The sequence below is a fragment of the Saccostrea cucullata genome, unplaced genomic scaffold (assembly GCF_032062105.1).
Source record: "Saccostrea cucullata isolate Sc308-1 unplaced genomic scaffold, CSIRO_AGI_Scuc_v1 ctg1208, whole genome shotgun sequence".
NCBI lineage: Eukaryota > Metazoa > Mollusca > Bivalvia > Ostreida > Ostreidae > Saccostrea > Saccostrea cuccullata.
The window spans coordinates 101,370-115,294 of NW_026921317.1; the positions used below are offsets into that span (position 1 = coordinate 101,370).

General features: G+C 33.7%; 1 protein-coding gene and 1 non-coding gene across 3 annotated transcripts in view; both read right to left on the reverse strand.

The window, feature by feature from the left end:
- Positions 1-2,637: 2,637 nt before the first annotated feature.
- The window catches only part of LOC134259703 (prostaglandin E synthase 3-like), a 28,593-nt gene continuing 17,305 nt past the window's right edge, over positions 2,638-13,925 (reverse strand). Inside the window, exons 6-9 of one of the 2 annotated variants that reach the window (XM_062742293.1) lie at positions 9,419-9,466; positions 9,102-9,149; positions 6,574-6,604; positions 2,638-3,807 (exon numbers count right to left, since the gene is read on the reverse strand). In XM_062742293.1, coding sequence (XP_062598277.1) covers positions 3,788-3,807; positions 6,574-6,604; positions 9,102-9,149; positions 9,419-9,466 — 147 coding nt within the window. In that variant the 3' untranslated portion in view covers positions 2,638-3,787. The remainder of the gene's footprint in view (positions 3,808-6,573; positions 6,605-9,101; positions 9,150-9,418; positions 9,467-13,925) is intronic. The other variant, XM_062742295.1, reaches the window with a different exon arrangement.
- Positions 4,005-4,139, reverse strand: LOC134259706 (small Cajal body-specific RNA 3). The gene has a single exon (XR_009990403.1). It is a non-coding gene; the product is annotated as a small Cajal body-specific RNA 3 (non-coding RNA).

Here is a 13,925-nt window from a genome sequence, read left to right on the forward strand (position 1 = left end):
ATATGAAAGCCCTATCAAATGTCATTCAAAAGTTGAATTTTGAAAAATTCGGTCACGCATGAGGGTAAAGTGGTCAGAAAGCTTGCTTGGAAATATCTTGTCAAAGGTAATGCACAAGTTAAATATGAAAATCCTATCGCTTCTCAATCAAAAGTTATAAGGAAGTACAGTGTAATAACATTTTTGAAAAGTAATCTGAGACTATTAAAGGTGCATGGACACAGATTTGAAGTTAATATTTTCTGTATAATATCAAAACTTATATTTTTAATAACATTTCACTCAAAAATATATTAAAATTTTTTATTTCATCTTAAAGTTATTGAAACTTTTGGGTGGGTTTGATTGACACATCCTTGCACTCTCAGTAATAATCGATTATTTAGCGATTACATTTTTCAGTAATCGTGCCCATGCCTGGCTCAAAAGTCCATTAAACATTGGAGCAGAGCAAGCAAGGACCTCCTAATTATCAGAAGTGGGATCAGGTACCATGGTGGAGTGATCATGCCATGCCACCGGTCACACTCGCCGTGTGCTCCTTGTCATGATCGGGAAAATCCATTGACAATCCAGTGTGTAAATAATGAACTAATATTTAGTATGAAAAACATCAGTCAGCATTTGACTTAATGATAAATTGTATTTGCTGACAAGGTTGGTGACAATTTATCACCTATATCCAATTTTTTAGATTTCATTTTCAAATGTTCAAAATATTTTCATCAAACTTCAAACACTTATACAAAACTTCATGTTGCATTATTAATATACACCTGGCGTGGCATTCATGTCCTATGGACATATTTCTAGTTTATAATGTGCCCTAATGTAGCCTGCAGTTCTTAATCAGCAGGGTCATTGACAGAAAGGGGAGATACATTGACCGTTATCACTCATCTTTGGTCAAAAGTATAAAATACCTATTACCCTGGGTCCAGAGTAAATACTTTCACCATCATATGGTGATATCTGAAATGAGTGGCAGGGGAGATGCTGCAGCAGTTTATTTAGAATTAAGAAGTGTAGCTTTACACATTGTGTGAACATTCTCGTAAGTTAGTTCCATCAAAATGAATTATTTATCCATATTATACTTTCATGTAAATTAGTTGAATCTGATTGGTCAAAAAACATTTGTTAAAAAACACTATTACCCGCTGAATAATGAAGCCACGCCCTCCAGCGTAGCAACAGTCAACAGTGCTTGACGACAGGTGATATTCCAAACAATGGCGACTGCACATAATTTATCCGCACACCGTTCACAGTTATATGCATTTGTATAAAACATTCAGTATAATATAATATCGTATAATCCCTATTAACCGCCCCTGCCCCTATAAGCGCCCCCTTGGGTATTTTCAGTTGTATGAAATAAGGGCCCCCTGTACAGTGATTAAAATCAACGAGAATCGTATCAAAATATTGAAGAAAGTGGAATTTAAACTTGTCCATTATCCAATTTGTCAGTGGAAAATGAATAATTTTGCATATTTTGGGTAGATTATCTTCAGTTTAAGTAAAGTTAGACATTATTTTAGTGGTTCCATGTATTTATTTTTTTTCAAAAGATTTTTTTGAAGTTAAAATATAACATTAAATATCATACATAGAGAACCAAAATAACTGCCCCCTTTTTACAATTTTCTAAGTGCCCGGGGCTGTTAATAGGGATTATACGGTATTGCATGTAGTTGAGTGTAACATTGAAAATTTTCACCCCTCGAAAACCATTGTCAACCTCGGATGCACCTGGTTGACAATGGTTTTCTTGGGGTGAAAAGTTTCAATGTTACACTCAATTACATGTAATATTTATATAATACTACAGTGTATTTTAAATTTCTTACCAAGACAAGTCAAAACAGAATAATTATTTGAAAAACAACTAATTTATTGTTTTTAACTTGGAAACATGATAAAGATACATGTACTGAAATACAATAATGGGATGAAGATGGGGTGATTGCATTGGGTTCACTGGAGTACACTTCACAGAACTTGTTATAGCCAACATAAAATTCTTTGAAGCAACAACAATGTGCAGTTCTAGCATAATATTCAACTTACACAATGAATCCATGAACTTATATTTCTTCAACAACTATTGTTCCATAAAAAGAGGCATTTCGGCCACATCAATCACCTGAACTGAGAAAGCATATTTAAAACTAAAAAAAAAATGTAAATGATCTCACCCTACCCTTACGGGAAATGAGGGAGATGATTTACACCCAGAGACAAAAAAAAAATTTCAAAGATTTAATGTATTTTCATAATATAATCAATTGAGCCCCGCCCCCCTACACCACCAGAAAGAAAATATGTTCATATTATTGTAAAAGAGGTTTATTTATGCAAGGAGGAAATTTACACTCCTTAAGCAGTAAGCTTCGGACCTCATAAAATAACCCTGCAAGTATGGTCACAAAATCTCAAAGTTCTTGAATTATTTTAGACTTTTCTGTTAGAATGGTTGAACTAGTTGTATAATAATCGTGGTATTGAACACGTGAAACTGTAGATAACTGTAATACCCAGGGGCAGAGAAGAAGATGAAAAATGCATTTTCACAATATACTTATTCAGCCCCGCCCTAGCACTAGAACCCCTGACCCCAGGGCCATGAATTTAATTTTTTTTCTTTATTGTGCAATGAAAATTACATCTTATTAAATATCTTAAAGAAACATCAGACAATTAGAACTTCAATACATTGATACTCATTCTCATTTCCTTTGTATGTTTGTGTATGTCTCTCTTAATTTCAAATAATTATTCTAAAATGTAACATAAAGTCACTACAAATATATCTATTGAGTTAATTGTCAACAACGGCTAAGTACATTAAGTAGATCCCACTTTGCTGTTTGAGAGTGTGTAAATAATTAAAGTGTATGTACCTGCAGTTCTTCACACTTCTCCACTTTTGACTGTGCAACTGTCATAGAAATTAAGGGAAAATGCACATATTCATGACCAGTATAAATTATTGTTTTGTTTGTTTGTAATAATTTCTGCATGTAAACAACTCGACCTTTTCTTGGTAACGCCCATAGTAATGTTGGACAGTTACAGACACATACATTGTACTTAACAACCAGTGTAAATAATCCCTTTTACATAATATGCTGTTGTTGAGAAGAGGTTTTCTTAATATATTTTCCTTGTGAAATGTTGCCTAATTGGGCTTATTTTATTCAAGGGAGTCATAATTTGAATTAACTTGAATCTCCATACCTGAAGATGCTTCTGAATTAATATGACTAATCACGGATCTGCCCTTCTTGAAAAAAAAAAATTAAAAGGTATTTCCTACATTTTCCTATCTGTTACAGTATTCTGTTCCCCCGTTGTGACCCTACTCTTTTCCCTGGGGGTCATGTGTTTGAACTTGAATCTATTCTATCTAAAAATGTTTCTATATTTTTTCAACTATCATGGTTTTGGTTTTCTTAAGAATTTTACTATTTTCCCTACATCTTATGTATGTATAACTCTAATCATTTGCATTGTTGTTCTTGGCTAAAATTTGAAAATTAGTATTGTCAAAAATTTGTGCTGATGCTGAAAACAACGACAGACAAAGAATAAATTTTGATAAAAAAAGCCCATTTGAGCTTTTGGCCCAGGTGAGCTAAAATAACCATCTACAAAGTAAACATTTCTAGTAAAGAAGACTCTTAATCAGTAAATATTCCTAGTCTCTGATTTTATGAGGACATTTAAAGAAAGCTGTTGTTCTTGTGAAGTTCATGTAGTTCCTCTCCTTCTTCTAAATAAATCATTCCAAGTCTGGCAAATCTGAAAAAAAAAGAGAAATCTAAAATCTTATCGTTTTTTCTTTCCTTGTCTTCAATTTAGTTTTCAAAAAAAATCTCTACTGGCAGAAAAAGACTTTCAACATAGAGGGATTGGAATGGAGATATAAATATCACAATACTCCTTAATATTTGATATCTTCACAGCAAGTTAAACATTGCTAGTTTAGAAGATTGAGCCATGTTTAAGGGGGAACGAAGAACTGCAGCATGTCTTACTGAAGTTCCCAGGAATCCTCAGGTTTATATAGGAAGTCTGTTTACTGATATAGAATGTCTTTCTATACCAGTAGTATTTATTACACAACTTCCATTTGCATTGATCTACCTATCTTCTCTTTTTTTCTCTCTCTCTCATTTTATTCTTCACAGAATTCAAACATTTATTTTAGGATACCATTCTTTTATCACGTTTATCAAAGGTATTAAAATTGTAAAAGACAAGTACAGTACCCTAAGCGAGAGTGACAGCCCTATCAAAATGTCTTCTAGTTAAATTAAGGTCAGCGTTTCCGGAGAAAAAAGGTTTATACCTAGGCTTTTTCATTTATAAAAATAGTCATTGAGAGTGATCTCCCGTATGGAATTCTCTAGGCGGTGAAAACCAATAAAGCGCGTGTTACAGACTGAGAGGTAAACAAAAGCACGTGTGTGATTTTTATCTGATATATTCAACTCTTGAGTAATAAAAGAATAAAGTGCCCCGCCACAGCATGATACGCCCGTCAAATATTGTTCAATAATCATACATTGGTTAGGATGCAAGAAAATCAGGTAGCCTTGATTAACAGATTGACACAGATTTCAATTATCTAATTTCCATTTCTTATTATACATCTCTAAGAGACTTACAGTGTAGGGATTGATTATAACAAATAATTCTAGTGAGACATGACTGCAATTTGTCGCAAATATATAAAAATTGAAATATAATTTTTTTTTTCAATGAACACATGTATAATTAGTTTTAATCATATTATACAATACTAATTTAGTTTTAATCATACACTAGAACATCAATTGAAAGATCTTTATCTGGACTAGCCATCAAGAACTCTTAATTAACACAAGCAACTATGAGGCCATTTCTTTTTGCCCAACTCCCAAGAGATAAATTAAGATAACAGCTGCATCAAATCTAGAGATGCTCTTAGCTCCTGACAATAAACTCATTAATTTCTCTCTAATTTGACATGCAAATTTCTGCTATCAAAATTCTTCTTGACCAGTGCTTGATAATTAAGCCCATGGGACAAACTGAATTCCTCTCAAAGCATAAACATTTGTTACAGATTGCTGTAAAGTATATAATGAAAAAATAAGTTTTTATTTAATTTAACGTTTTTTAATAAGCATACAACTATATTTTTACATTTTTTAGGATTATGAAATTTCGAATTTAAAAGACTTAGTTTTTTTAAAAAATTCACTTTAATTAAAGGTCACAGTGACCTTGAAATAGGCTGCGACACACCTTCTACTTTAGATGTATACGTTTGCCAAGTTTGAAAGCTCTAGGTCTAATAGTTTTCTAGTTATGAGCCGGACAGGATATTTCCATTTTTGGCTATAGCATCTTTATTAAAGGTCACAGCGACCTACTTTTTGTGCGCGACACACCGTCTACCCAAGAAGTATAAGTTGACAAAGTTTCATAATCCTAGGCCTAATAGTATTCAAGTTATGAGCCAGACAGGAATGGACAGACGGACGGACATGAAGCCTATAACATAATACGTCCCGTCTTAAGACGGGCGTATAAAAACAGCGATGGGTTTGTCTACATTGTGCTGAGGGGGCAGATAGTCAACAGTTCGTCATTTAGAATAAGTACATTATGCTGGGAAGTGCAAAGATGTGACATAATTATGCTGAAAGTGGTGATAGCTAGGTAGACCAGATGAGAACGATTCTATAGGTTTTGTGAAGGAGACATCATTAAAAGTTAATAATAAATCCTTGCCAAAATGTTTAATGACAGTTCCTTTCATATAAAGTTAATTATAGTATAGAAACAAACAGCCAGTCTCTTGATCACTCTGAATAATAATTAGATGTTAAGGGAAGTAACTCAAAATCAAAGAACAGTGCTGGTATTTCTGTGTTTTGTTTCTATATTTGCAATTTGAGCCGAAGTATATGTTTGTCATCAGAAATGAAGATTCAACAATGTATTTTATGTATAAACTTTATGAAATAAATGGGTTTTAGAAAAAACTTATGGTTAAAAATAATATAGGGCCATTTTATCAATATTTTACATAGGAAATGCATTGAGGATTGTAAAAATATTGATTTGACAAAATCTTTAAAGGAAGGCTGTTTTGATGGGTAAAAAGGACCTGAATTGAACATGTTTGGTACCATTAAACCTGTTCAAAAGTTCTTGAAAAATTCTATACAAAATCCAGAAACATTGCCAATGTCCTTAAGCTGATAATTTCTTTGATTTCTTTTTGATTCACTCTTTTCTTCATTATCTCCTCTTGGAAGGGGGCTTGGTTCCTTATTTTAACAATTTAACCTCTCCTTTACTGAAGGATTTTTTGCACCACGTTAAGTTAAAATTGGCCCAGTGGTTCTTGAGAATAAGTTGAAAATGTGAAAAGTTTACAGATAGATGGACAGAGGGATGGATGACAGACACCAGGTGATCAGAAAAGCTCGAATGAGCTTTCAGCACCTCAGGTGAGAGGCTTACTTAAGTCACTTTACTCAGCTGTATAAAAAATATTCTTCAATAATGTACCTTCATCATCACTATCTTCCGAGTCTTTTCCCTGGAAAATAAAGAAACACAATTTTTTTTTTCTTCCTCTCAAAATCAGAAACATTCTGAAGAAACTAATATGAGAAAAAAAATCTTGCAGATTCATTGATTATAGCCTCTTATTTGTCAATATCACCTTGAATATTTAACAAAATGATAAGGCTTTAGTGTATAAACTTATCTTACATCCTTTCTAAATGGCTTCTTATGGTTTTTGAAAAACATATAATCACTATAATAATAATGTACAAAGAAAAGGTATTTTTATCTCATTTTTATCAATATGTATTAAATAAAAGTCTATCTACCATAAAAAGACTTGACAGATCTTTACTAAGTATTATGCATTTTAAAACGGTCATTCTTCTATTCAATGACCTATTCAATACATTATCAACACTGATTAATCACCATAAGAAAAAAATTCTTTCAGTCCTGTTCAGAGCAAATTTCTCTACAAAATCAATAAAGCCTTGTCCAGCAACAAAGCACAGTATTCTAGAATTTCACAAATCTGGTAAAATCACATTCATTGAAACTTTATACCCAGGTACACTTGTTTGCATCCTAGATTTTCAAAAATTACCGGGTAATGGTTTTTCTGCCTCTGAAAATGAAGCTCCATGGGTACTGTACATAGTTTTTGCTCTGTCCGTCTGTCTCTCTGTTTGTTTGTCGCAAAAACTGTAACCTTGCCCATAACTTTGAGTGGGTGGGGCTGGGTTTCATATTTCACAACTGTACTCCTGTGACAATACCTTTGTTTGGGTACTGCCAAAATTGACCTCTTGACATTGGATTTTGACGTACTTTTACCAAACATACATTTTAGCCTTGGCCATACCTTTTGTACAGTTGGAGCTAAGGCTTTCATAAATGCTCTTCAAATGAGTATTCATGGTGACAAGACCTTTCAGTGGGTATAAATATTTCAGACCTTGTCACCTTGACCTTAGAGTTTGACCCAATTTTTTAAAACTTTTACCTTAGTCATAAGTTTTGAACAGTTAGAACCTGGGCTTCATATTTCACAAGTTTATTCCTTGTAACAAGACCTTCCCTTGGGTACCAACACTTTTGACCTTTGACCTTGACCTTTGAAGTTTGACATGCATTTGATAAAACTTAACCCTGGCAATAAGCTGCCATACAGGGGCATTTACAAATACATCTTGTTTCACTATATAATCAATAAACTGTCTTCTTAGCATGAAAAACCACAACCGAGATGTCACATCTTTAACAATTTTAAAAGAGGAACCCTTGCTCACCATAATCATGCATTTAATTTATCTGCTTTATACCCAAAGAAGACAAAGAATTGGTGCAATTTCACTATATGATCAATAAATTCCCACCCTAACACCAAGTAGAGACCATGACAAGGGGTCGTGAAATTCTCAATTTTGGAAAAAGCCTCATAGCTTACCACTACCATACACTGTTATGTTTGCTAAATATCTAGGACCAGAGCAGAAAACTTTAATAGAAATAATGCATTTTTACTATAAAATCAACAGAGCCATGCCAAAACACCAGGGGCCCGTTTTACAAAAGAACTTACGACTAAGACCAAAAACTGCAGATGATTGTAAAATTTTGCAAACTTAATCATTCTCTTCAAAATTATTTGTCTAAAAATATCTTACCACATTTCTTTTAAAAAGATTAAAAGAATTTTTGATATAATGTTTATTAAAAAGTTATATGAAGAATTAAATTTGGTCTTAAGTCGTAAGTCCTTTTGTAAAACGGAAAAGAGGAAGAAAAATACTAAGATCATGCAAGCCTCTATATAGCTTTAAATTTATGGCATACACATTGATTTTATTTTTGATAAGTCCCATGGGCAAGTGGTTGATAACATTTTACTTTCCTACCCCTAAAATTCACTAGCCCGGGCATTGGGCAATAAGATTTGTCATCCCCTGTATGATAAAGTCCCAGCCAAACTCCAAAACCCCTGACCCTGGGGCCATGAATTTAATAATTTTGGTAAAAAGCTCATTGTACGTTATAATATTACCAATAGTAATTAAATTAACTTTGATAGTTTTGCCCCATTCCTCAGGTCCCAGAGGGGCAAGGACCATGAAATTCAAAATTTATGTCCCCTTTTGACCATACCTTAATTTGTTAAATTGGTTCAGCAGCTGAATATGACCAAATACAACCCTCATATGTCATTAAGGAGTGTCAAATTTTCAGACAAATCCATGCAGTTGTTTGAAAAAATATGTTTACAGAGATACGGACAAACTGATCCAATATAGCCCTCTAACTTGGTTTGCGAAATGTATAGTCTTTGTAGTGTGTGTAAAACACAAAACTTAAATAGATGCAAAATGAGTAATTTATCTGACTATATCTGAACAATTTTGCTTCAAGATAAAACAAGCTGGATTAAAACTGTACCACTGTATACATTTTTAAGAAAACTACCCCACTTTGGTTAATCATGGACCTTATATATTTACTCTTTTAAAGTAAATAATCTGAATACTTACACCGTCCTCTTGACCACCCATACCCATGCCTCCCATATTGTTCATCATCTGAAGAAAAAAATAACTTTAATAAAGATCCTGATAAAATAGAAATTGTGTTAAGTAAGTGGCCCTTTTTGAGGTTGAGGCAGTGATCAGACTATAAGAATCAGGAGGGACAACTAGGGCTCCAGACTTCAATGTATGGTACAATCAAAATGGAAGCTTGAGTTGAATTTATGTCTATTCCTTACAATAATTAAAATTAATCCTTTACTGACACAATAGGTTAGACAAGAAAAACAATCACAATTCATTAGGGTTGGAGGGACACTTACTCCCATTGGATTATCCATTCCACCTAAGCCACCCATTTTTGACATCATCTGTAATTGTAATCACATTATGGGAATTAAACATGTGGATGTATTCCCATAATTCATAGGAAGTCTACACATAATAAACAGACTAAAAACAAAGATGTTTAATGCAGTTCCCTCTGAAAATTCTTTTTATGGTCAATATTTTTCTTTTAGAAATTTCACTTTCATTGTGGTTGATAATCCTTAAGAGAGATCAAAAAGAAAAAAACCCTGACCATGGCATACCATATGAGCACGAGAGAATATTAAATTTCATATAAATATGGTGTTAAGACTTCCTTTGGAAGACCACGTTGTTTTCTGTTTGTTTTCTATTATTATAATTATTTTTTTTTTTTTTCATGGTATGGGCCATATCTCAATTTAAAAGGCTTTTTCAGGAAAGATTCATCCTGAGAATATCTTCAGAGCTGTCCCTCACTTTTTTTTTAAATTCATGCACTTCCATTCCTGATTTTCGGGGAAATTTGCACTTTTAACAAATTCCAGTTCCCCTAGCCATGACTATTTCCCGAGGCGCTGCGCCGCAAGGGAAATAGTCCTGATCAAGGGGAACTGGATTCTTGCTAACTCCTTCAATGATATACTTTAACTGTTTTAATATACCGAGTGAGCCTTTGGCTCAGGTGAGCTAAAAACACTATTTCCCGCTGAATAATGAAGCCACGCCCTCCAGTGTAGCAACAGTCAACATTGCTTGACGACGGGTGAAATTCCAAAAAATAGTGACTGCACAGAATTTATGCACGCACGGTTCACTGTTTAATGTATTTGTTTAAAACATTCAGTATAATACCTGGGGCATTTCAAAAGTTCTGGCAACTGTTTAATAAAAAATTAACCATTTTACGGAAATTATTGAGTTTGTTATAATTGAAAAGATCAGAAAAATATACACATATTGTGACGTCACATTATAATTTTTATGACGTAATACAGTGGAGCCTCATTTATCCGGACGCTTTGGTTCCTAGTCAATTTGTCCGGATATGTGAAGCGTCCAGATATCTCAATTACCAGTTAAGCAAGACATAATAACATTTTAAAAATTCTGTTCCGATGAAAAATCGTCTGGATACTAAAGCATCCGGATGTCTGAAGGTCCACTGTAACTCCAAAAATGATGTCAGAGTATAGAATGTTTAACACACTGACCAAAAAAATGATGTAACAAAAGGCACAATTTGATCAAATTAAAATTTTAAAGACAACTTTTGCTCATTACTCGGACGCAAGCTAACTAACGCAAATGCCAGTTGGTGGAATGTTAACATAGACTACAATCTATCATATGGTGTTTCACTCAAACTATTGCGTTAAAGAGACCTAACTGACATGAGAAAAGACAAAGTTGACAATCAAAGAAAATTAGATGATCCTGTAACAAAATTTGATGGCATAATTTCGTCACGTCATTTAACCAGATTTGTGGGATTGATGAAGGCTCAAGAGAAGTTAAGTTTAGTGTGCCCCATATTTTTTCGTAAAATCCAATATGGCGCAGTTGAAACTCCACCATACCTCCACATATTTGCAAATTTTAATTCATGGAAAATAAATAAGATTTTACATGTCTTTGTAACTTATAATCCTTTTTTGGAGTCAAAAGTCAAAATCAGTAGCGAGTTTTGGGCGCCGAAGTTGAATTAATATGAAAAAATAGGCACAGAAACAAGTAAGCGGCAAGACTTTTGTACATTTTATTCGTAAATGGTAAGAGTCCTGTTGCTCAAAATATATTTGTTAAAAGCTACATTAATATACTTCAGTTTTATACAGAACATGATTTATTTCGTAGAATTGAGAGCTATAATATAAAAGACCGAAAATCCAGCCATATCATGTAAATAAAAATCTTATAGGAATGTCGATGATAGCATAACCGGACCATAGTCCTATTCTATCTCTTTGCAAATTAAAATTTTCTTTGGAATATTTTTTCAAATAAGCCTTTGGCAGCACTTTTATAATTGTCTCGAGTGGATAAAAACTCAACGTCTCAGTATGCTAAACATTCTATACTCTGAGGTCATTTTTGGAATAATTACATCACAAAAATTATAATGTGACATCACAAAATGTGTATATTTTTCTGATCTTTCCAATGATATTGAACTCATAGTTCAATATTTCCGTACAATCCGTAAAACATTTAATTTTTTTATTAAACCGTTGCCAGAACTTTTGAAATGCCCCTCGTATAATAAAAATTGCATGTAGTTGAGTGTAACATTGAAAATTCAAAATACACTCAACTACATGCAATATTTACATAACATTATATACTCTTAATATGTTTAACTAACCTAAGCCACTAGCATTCCCTCCAAAATATTTAAACACCTTACATTCTGACTGACAGTCTGATGCATTTCACACAATGAATTTGCTTTTATTATCAACAAGGTCATTTATTTTTATCGGGTTTTTTTTTTATGTTGATCCCGTGTTTCCTGTGGCATTATCCTATCCCTAGGGGTCATGATTTTAACAAATTTAGAACTTCACTATTCTTCATCCCCTTTGGCAATTTCTCGGATTGTTGAAGCAGTAGATCGAGTTTGACGAGGGATTTTTAATATTTGCAAGGGTGATGCGCCCTTCTGGCTGCAGTGTACGTAAGTTTAGACCTCGAAAGACTGGCCACAGAAAGAATATGGTTGCAGGGAATTTATTTGATGGAGTTTCAGGCGAAAATACAAGTGGATGTGGCACACCTAGAAAAATTCAAGATGGCGCTGATAGGGACCTTGTTCATTATTAGGTATGTGTTTATTTTTTATTCAAAGAAAAATAAGTAACGTCAGGTGCCTGTGCTGTCTAGTTAGTCGAGTATGCCAGGGACATCAACAATAGTTGGAAACACAGGATAATTTATGCACAACAGGCTTTGCATTGACCAGTGGCACTCAGTGAAGCATGAGCCACATTGGACCAAGGGGTGAGAAGACAGGGACAAGGATTTTTCATTTTCATTTCATTCTGCTATGACCTTAACCTTAGACCTAGAAACATAGTTCAAGGGCACTGCATATCCTTTACCCAAAGACACTCTGTGGGTAAAGTATGAGCCAGATTGGGTCAAAGAGAGAGAAAACATGCTCCTAACAAGAATTTAAACAAAGAGGCTATTTTTGACCTTGACCTTCGTTCATGGTCACTGCACATTCATTAACCAGTAGTACACTGTGAGTGGAGTATGAGCCACATTGGACCAAGGGTTCCGTTATGTAATGCAGCTTTCACAAACATTTCTCTGGTGCATCGATTCTTGAGAAGATAATGGTTGAAATTGACTCAGTGGTTTTAAGAAGTTGAGAATGAGAAATGTGATCAGAAAAGCTGACTTAAGCCCTCCTATCAGGTGACCTAAAAATGATAATCAAATTGCTAGACATAAGATAAATAATTAAAATATAAATTTCATTTCTTGAAATTCAAGAAGTACATCACTCCATGCATGCATTTTTATCATAAATTCTTCACTCCAGCACATTTATCATGAATGTGATGAAGCACTGAAACACTTTCTGAAATATGCCAGCTTTAAACAAGAGGCCTATAGACCACATCATTCACCTGAGCACATGGGCTAGTTTAAAAAGTATTGAAAAGTTTACTTATTGGGGGAGGAGGGATTTGAATTTTCTATTACTTGAGAATGTCACTATATCAATAAATTAAAAGCATACATGTATAATTTTGCCATACTTGAAAATGAAATTCTTAAAGATTTTTCCAACATATTACTTGAAATTACACTACCTGAGGATGCTTCTATATAAATATCACCAAGCATGCCATGGCTTTGCTGTTCTTGAGAAGAAGATTTTAAAAAGATTTTTCCTACATTCCAGTGTAAAGCTTTGATTGCCCATTATGGCCCCACCCTACCCCCAGAGGTCATGATATGAACAAAGTTGAATAAACTCTAATTGAGAATGTTTCCATATTAATATCATCAATCATGGCTTTACCGATCTTGAGAAGATTTTTCCTATGTACTCCTATGTAAAACTTTGATCAGCCAATGTGGCACTGCCCTACTCCAGGATTTGAACAAACTTGAATCTACACTACCAGTGGATGCTTCCACATGAGTTTCATCTTTCCTGGCAAATGGTTCTTGAGAAGATTTTTAAAAGATACCATTAATTTTTCATTAATTCATAATTATCTCCCTTTGGAAGAGGGCTTGGTCCTTCATTTGAACAAATTTGAATCCCCTTCACCCAAGGATACTTTGTGGCAAGTTTGGTTGAAATTGGCCTAGTGGTTCTGAGAAGAAGATGAAAATGTGAAAAGTTTACGATGACAATAACAACGACCACAAAAAATAACGACAACAGACAACAGACAAATTTTGATCAGAAAAGCTCACTTCAGCCTTTGGCTAATTAAGCTTTCATTGTTCATGTACTCATGAGTTATCAAAAACTAATAAACTGACCCACTAATAGAA